Genomic DNA, 8102 nt, shown 5'->3' on the forward strand with positions numbered 1-8102 from the left:
AGTGCTCTGGACCTCAGACTGGGCCGAAGGTTTACCTTCCAACAAGACAATGACCCTAAGCACACCGCTAAAATAACGAAGGAGTGGCTTCACAACAACTCTGTGGCTGTTCTTGAATGGCCCAGCCAGAGCCCTGACTTTAACCCAATTGAGCATCTCTGGAGAGACCTGAAAATGGCTGTCCACCAACGTTTACCATCCAACCTGACAGAACTGGAGAGGATCTGCAAGGAGGAATGGCAGAGGATACCCAAATCCAGATGTGAAAAACTTGTTGCATCTTTCCCAAAACGACTCATGGCTGTATTAGATCAAAAGGGTGCTTCTACTAAATACTGAGCAAAGGGTCTGAATACTTACGACCATGTGATATTTCAGTTTTTCTTTTTTAATAAATTTGCTAAAATTTCTACATTTCTGTTTTTTTCTGTCAAGATGGGGTGCTGAGTGTACATTACTGAGAAATAAAATGAACTTTTTTGATTTTTGGAAAATGGCTGCAATGAAACAAAGAGTGAAAAATTTAAAGGGGTCTGAATACTTTCCGTACCCACTGTATATACATATTTAATTGTCTTTATATGTATAAACACACACACGAAAAACTCACCCTAACACTAAAAGGCTGATGTGCCATAATGATCATTAGAATAAGAGCAAAACATAAGGATTAGAAAAAATAAATCCAGTGGATACAATTCCAAAGACAAATAATTGCTAAACCTTTTGAAATATAAATCTATTTAACACAATATGATAAAATTGTTTATTGTGTTTCCCATTATAATGGTATTACAATAAAAAAGAAGAAACGCTATGTAAACCTGAACCTCTGTGTTATTAATGCACTAACCCCACTTAAAATCCTTTTGGTTTATGATATTTCTGATAATGCTGTAACTGCATCCTGACTACAAAGAGTTCTGTGATTTACTTTATTGTCTTTGACATTCAAAGAATATTAACTGCATAGAACAATATAGATAAAATATTTTTTAACACTAATTATTATTAACTAACAAACAAACAATTAATAATTAACTAACAAACAGTGACAGGACCCCTGAGCCCTGAGCAACAGTGTCTGTAGATATTTTTTCAGGCAGCATCCAGCCCCAACAACCTTCGCCAGTAAGGTAGGGCAACATTTATGTAGCCTCAGAGGCAACAACCAGGGGCAAAAAAGTCTGCAAAGCACTTGCCACAACACTGTCGGCTGCTTGTTAAGCTCATTGCTGTGACCGCAACATTTGTATCGGCTCATCTACTCTCATCTAGACTGGTGGCTTAACAGTCAGAAGACAATATTTAGAAAGACATAAATAAGAAAATTCAACCTGAAACAAATTGTAGGGGACATGCACCACCCACCCCCATGCCCACTAGAAATTACACCCTTGTGGACAACCCAACCACCTCCACTTCCTGACTACCTAAAAGTTTGCAGGGGAATCAACACAAACTTCATAAAACTCAGATATCATGAAATATCAACACAGAGTGTCGCTCCTACTGTGCAACCCCTGTAATATTTCTTACTTCTGATCCGTCTGCACATCCCTGGGTGTGTAATTCTTCTGATATGTACTTTACATATCAAGGAATCTGTGACTCATCCCTGTGAGGCACAATGTTTCCAGCAGCAGACACAAAGTGTTTTGCGTCTCACACTTTTATATTAAAATGTTTGAATAGGTAGGGCTCCTGGATCTATGAATATCTAAAACTGAAAAGGCATGTGCGAACCTTTCCACACAGATGTGTAATGTTATTACTGCTATGGTAGTGTTAGTCAAAGCCAGTGAATAAAGATGGAATACAGATTAAAAAATTAAACTGTGAAAAGATAAAGATTGAATAGCAAACCACAGAACTGAAGATATTAGGATAAACACAGAGAAACGAGCTGCGAATGATTAGAACTGCAGGCTTTTCATCTTAAATATTATATGATGATATTCTATTTTACCATACTTCTTTTTACATTTTCTTATTTTCTAATCCTTTGGGAGTCCAGAGTAGAGTCGGGCAGACACATTGGTATATCCCAGATATTAGTTAATGACATTGGGGAGAGCTGGGACAATTAAAACACTTTCAGATAAATGTCATTTTAAAAGATAACGTTACATACAGAAACTATTTTTTGTTGTGATCAACAACTCCTATGTGTGTTATATCAATACCTGGTACTATTTTGTACAAATGTGAAGCAAAGTTGGTATTATTTGACTTACAATGGAAGTTGACCATTGTGTCCCGACCGGTCGAGACAGCAGACACAGGGGTGGGAAAAATTAAATAGATTATGACTCCTGACTGTTAAACTTGAGTCACTTCTATACTGAAAATCTCTGACATGGCAAACTTCTGGATGTGTTAAAGTATTAACTAATCTGTCATATGATCATGACAAAAAAACCAACTACTTGTCATTCAAAATTACCAGTTGAGTGAATTAACTTTCGGTGATTGAAAACAGCTTCTTCAGTATTACTGTACGAAAGTGTGATGGATTCACCCGTTTTTTTGCACTTCTGGTAAGTATTGAATACTGTACATGCTGATATAGTCTGGCTTATCAGACTCATATGAGCTTGGAGAAAATTGCTGTGTTACTTTCATCCCACGTTTCATTCATCCTGGCTCTCCCTTAGAGTAAGTATCAGCCAATAAATATAATTATTATTAAAATATTAAATATTGTAATTGCACTTCTGAAAAACCAAAGTCTCTTTGCATACTGTATCTTGGTCACAATTTATCAAATTTAAGGGATTCTTATCAAAAATATTTGTCTTTGTTTTATGGTTATGTTAAAAATTGAATTGCTGCAAATAATTAGTTATCAGATGATTAAAAACTCAACATCCTGTATTGGTCTGGCTGTAGTCCAGAGACTAGAGACAGCTATGAGATTTGGATAACAAGATTGTGTTGGATGGCTAAGAGCCATTTAATGACTGCACACACTGGCCGAACACCTCATGACAGTCCTGATTTAGTACCTTATCATTTGTACTTGACTCACAATGTGTAAAAACTGTTTTCCAGTCATTGTTTTGTCCATTTCCCTTTCTTTATTCTAGTAAAGTAAGAAAGTGCTTGTTGTAGAGTTGTAGTCAAGACCGCCCAAACTGAGACCAAGTCAAGACCAAGACCAGAGTTTATCGAGACCAAGATAAGACCAAGACTTTTAGGGGTTGAGACCAAGTCGAGACTAAGACCGAGTCAAGACCAAGACCAGTCCCCACATTACATGACACACAATAAAATGTGCAACGAGATCATAGGTGCTTCTCAAATTGATCAGAAAGATCCACATTCCCATTAAAACACCCACATAGAAAGAAAAAGAGCTGAAATCAACGTAAGCATCGCGGGGAGATGTGACAGTTGTTAATGAGAACAACGCATTTTTAATTAGCGTTATTGGTTACATTTGAAGCAATACGTTTTACACCCAATCAAAGTTAGGATGTTAACAAATAAATCAGATATTGCAAAAACGATTTATTGATATTCCCAAAGTTATGATCTTGACTGGTCTTAAAAAATAAAAATTCCGAATCCTCAATGTCCGAGACCGAGACAAGCCCGAGTACAAATGCGGTCGAGTCCGAGACGAGACCAAAACCATCAAAAAGTGGTCTTGAGACCAAGACTGGTCTCGAGTTCTACAACACTAGCTTGCTGAACCACTTTTAAAAGACTCATCAGAAAGGATGTTACATTTGTGGAACATTGAAGCTATGACTGCAGCTAACGATTATCTTGATGATTGATTAATCTACATGCTTTGATTTTAATTGATAATAACTGATTGATTAATAATTCGACATTTAGGAATTACACTTTCTTGTTGAGATTTTGATGAGAAGATTGACACCACTCATGTATTCGTACTCAAATATGTAGCTACAGCCAGCAGACGGTTAGCTTAATGCAGCACAATTCTGGAAATTTGTCTCTAAGTAACTTGTCTCTGCCATTCAACCTTCACAAAATCACACAGTGAAAAGGGAGACTCCAGGTAGATAGATTAAACAATCTATATAAATAAATATATATATATATATAACATGTTAATTAGTGAGCTTCGGACATGCTTATAGGTATTTTTAAACTTTGGACAGAGGCAGGTTAGCCGTTTCCAGTCTTTATGCTAAGCTAAGCTAACAGGCTGCTGTCGGTGGCTTCATGTTTTCTGGACAGATGCGGGTGCGCTATTGATCTCTCATCTAACTCTCAGCAAGAAAGTGCATTAAGTGAGCACTAAGTGACATTGAGCAATGCACATACAAGTGAACTGTTAAGGTTTATTAATTATACCACAAACAGTGGGCCCTGGCTATTTCTCTGAAACCTTCAATCAAATACTCTTTCAGGGCATGTGGTACAATAGGCCAGGGTAATTTAATTCTGTGTCCTGGGTAATACTTTTTAAAAGGAACCTTTGCCAGATTGCTGTTGCTGAAACTGATCTCATTCCTGCCTCCAACATTTTTCATCTGTATTATCCTACTTAGTGACTGAGTGGTTATGTAGTGTCTGTTTAAAAAAAGGATTAAGAGCTCTTGTAGGATGCTTTTCAAGAACGAGCTGGAAGAACAAATGTTCCACTGGAGGTAATTCCATTGTATTTATCATTTCAACAAAATGGCAAACGCACTGACAGGCCGTGTTCAACAACACAGTAAATCTCCAGGGATCTCTGAAAGTCCTCAACTAATGGTGAAAGCTCCTTAACAGAGAGTACAAGTAAGGAATCATATCATTTTTATCTACATAATTACTAATTTATTTTCTAGAAACTGCGTTGGCTCCTGCCTGCCTTTTGCCTATTGCTTCTTAGAGGATCAGTGAGCACGATACCTCATCTAGAAGATATGAAGCACCCACATGTAAAATGTCATATAAATGTATAATGAAGCTCTTCTAAATGTTCTAAGGTCATGAACATCTCTTCATAAATGTACAATGAAGCCTGTTGTGAGTGTGCTATGGAAGCCCAGAGCAGAGTGTATTATCTCTGCCCCAGGCTATAGGAGCTAAAAATGTAAATCACAATATGGAAAATAAACATGTATATTTGCTCCTTCATATATTATTCAACAGGAAGCCCACCGTCTCAGTCAACACATATTCACAAGGATTTTTCAGTCTTACATAGCCTCCCTTCCACTGCGGTATGTCAGATAGCATAATAGTGTTAGAGGTTAGAGCTGAGAGCTTTTTCACCGACTTTGCAATGATATCTGCTTTTGTATAATGGCAATAGAGGTGCACAACCTTGGCTCCTCATCAGTTAATGACCGGCAAAACCACATTAGATGTTGTGATGAGGCCACACAACCACAAGCTCATCCGGTAACATATCTTTCGCAGCCATGTTAGAGGTCCCTGAGCTTCGGAAAACAAGTAGCTGATCGAGTTGGTTAAAGCACAACTTTACAGTCTGATCAGCATTTATTAGTATTGTTTCATGCCTGCGTACTTTGTGGTGAAGAATAATATTCATTTTGTATTCACGTAATGCAGGTCAGCTAATTAAAGATAGTATTGAGCAGTATATCATGCTCATGTTGTTAATACCTAACTGGCACACTAATTAATGTAAATAGGGCAAGCAGCGGCCAGTGATCACATGTTAACATTAATACTGGCTGCTTGCTTCTTTTGCCTCCTGGCTAGTGAGCTAAAAGAAAAGCTGCAGTGATGTTTATGAAGTTCCAACTCTGACTATTTAAGAGTAGAGACCTGGACTGAAGACAGTGTCAACTCAATGTGTAGACAAGTCTAGCTCTTCAGACTGACCTTAGGTAAAATTTTTTGAGTATGTTCACAGAAACAGCTGCGAGGTCTGTATCGTTATTTACCTTTATGTCTGCTGCTCCTGTGGAGAGAGACCTTCTGCTCTGGACTCTCTGGCAGCAGACTGTGAAACCAGCGGCGATGCAAGTGTTGGACCCCCAGGCTTTGGGAAGCAGGCCAGCGTCGCCCTGCTTTGACTCCCCCTCCAGACACAGACTGAACGGCGGCCCATCTGGAGCGCGCCCTCACACCCAAGCCTGCAGACCTGAGGATGGTAGGAGGTGCCGCAAGAGACAGCAGGGGTGGCAGGCTGACGAGGTTTGACTGGGCTACTCTGACGCTGGAGCGCTGCAGGAGCAGGATGCTGCCTGCCATGAGATAGGCGATGCCCAGGCAGAGCAGCAGCATCTGAGCACGCTTCAAGAGGCAGTGCAGTCTGTAGAAGGGCGCCACCATACTGTCTCTCACCTCAGTGGAAGGCCATTTCATGGATTAGGATTGAGAAGATCTCTAACCTACTTACAACTTCATAATCTGGGAAAGACCTGCAGCATCTGCCAATGCTGTATAGACATTGTGTCTTGGTTCTTCATGGCCACAGAGTCCAGTAGCATCAGTGGAACAATGGATATGCCACAGCAGAGAGGGATTTAATATCTAAGGCTGCGGTCACTGACTCCAGGATGATCCTTGGGGAAAAACTGAGGCACAAAAACAGAAGAAACCACAATCAGCCTGATTTAAAGCACAAGTGCATTTCTCTTAATGATGTGAGCACAGTCATAGGCAACAGAAGTATATGCCTGGCGGATTAGATGCACAGCTCATGTTGACACACAAGCTTGTTTCTGTCTTGCAGCATCTTGCAACACATCCCTTGGTGTCTGCTGCTTCGTTGCTTTCATTCTTGCCATTTGTTTATAATTCAAAACCCAGTGTTCTGCATTTTCTGTAATTCCTGTTTCATCTGTGTGTTCTATCACATGAAAAGAGGGGAAATAAGGACATGATACCACTCTTTACTAATGTGGCTTTTAAATTGGATTCTCTTCCAATACATGGATTTCATTCAATTCCTTAACTGTCAGATTATATTTATTTTAACACTGGCAATATCTCAGTTATCACAGTGAAATGTCATCATGTGATTTAAAAAAAAAAAAAACAGTCTGGAGAGCGCATTATAGGTGCTTATGAAATGGAGATTAGTATGCAGACCATCTCTGGCCTCATCTGTGGAGAGATGAAGAAGTGATGAGTAAAAAGACATGCAAAGATGAGATGCTGAAGATTTCTAAATGATAAGAATGTAAAACACTCCAGTATTCGCACTGATACTTTGACTGAAGAGAACCTGTGTCGGTTTTTCTGTCACAATGGTCTCTTGCAATCCCGTCTTTGATACAACTGGTTTTACTTACAGCCTGTAGAGATTCCCATGTAACCAGCAATGTTTGATCACCCCTCAATATATGCAGAATCTCTCTCCCTTCACATCCGATGATATCCATTAATGCTCCGTTATGTCGGTGGCCGTCACACAGCGTCATGCCCTTCAGCTCTACTTTTCATTTCAGGCCTCACGTATTCTATTTTGTCAAGGGGACACTTCCCCCCACCAGACACACACAGACACACACACACACATACACACACACCTTAAAAAAAGTAGGGGTGCGGTAGTGCTCCCGAGGATAGAAGCAACAGTTTGCACAATGAGCAGTCTCTGATCAAGTCTCCAAGTTGTGTTCAACTCCAAATTTGTGAGCATAAAATAACTCACCAGCACGCTAAATGATAATAAAATCCACGCCTGTCTGTTTCGTGTGTAGTGGTTGATGGGAGCATGAAAGAGAAATGACAAAACAGCGAGAGAGTAAACACGAATCACCTATTTAAGAATCCGTGGTCTTCCATCTTAAAAAGCCCTCACTCTGCCTCCACCATTTACAGTAGAGGATATCTGAACACGCGGCTTACCTTCAGCAGTGGAGGGGCACGCAGGCATCCTCGTGTCGTGCGATCACTTGTCAGTTTATGGCCGTTACGATCGCTGATTTCTCCGCTTACTGTCCAGTGAAGGTCTCCACGGCTCTCCAGCATTTCCCAGAGCTGGTGTTATATAAGCTCTCTCTCTCTCTCTCTCTCTCTCTCTCTCTCTCTTTCAGCCAGCCAGCGCTGCTCTCCGTCGCTCTGAAAGGCTGGCATGGCGATATAAAGCACAGACAGTATATGTGAGTGTGTGTTGGTTGGCGAGAGAGTGAGGGGGGAGGGGGGGGGGGGGTAGT

General features: G+C 40.1%; 1 protein-coding gene across 1 annotated transcript in view; it reads right to left on the reverse strand.

Moving 5' to 3' along the window:
• Nucleotides 1-6308, reverse strand: part of wscd1b (WSC domain containing 1b) — a 22283-nt gene extending 15975 nt beyond the window's left edge. The window contains exon 1 of the mRNA XM_046039746.1: nt 5880-6308. Coding sequence (XP_045895702.1) covers nt 5880-6303 — 424 coding nt within the window. The 5' untranslated portion in view covers nt 6304-6308. The remainder of the gene's footprint in view (nt 1-5879) is intronic.
• Nucleotides 6309-8102: the final 1794 nt, after the last annotated feature.

This window comes from Micropterus dolomieu, linkage group LG23, assembly GCF_021292245.1.
Source record: "Micropterus dolomieu isolate WLL.071019.BEF.003 ecotype Adirondacks linkage group LG23, ASM2129224v1, whole genome shotgun sequence".
NCBI classification, from domain to species: Eukaryota; Metazoa; Chordata; class Actinopteri; order Centrarchiformes; family Centrarchidae; genus Micropterus; species Micropterus dolomieu.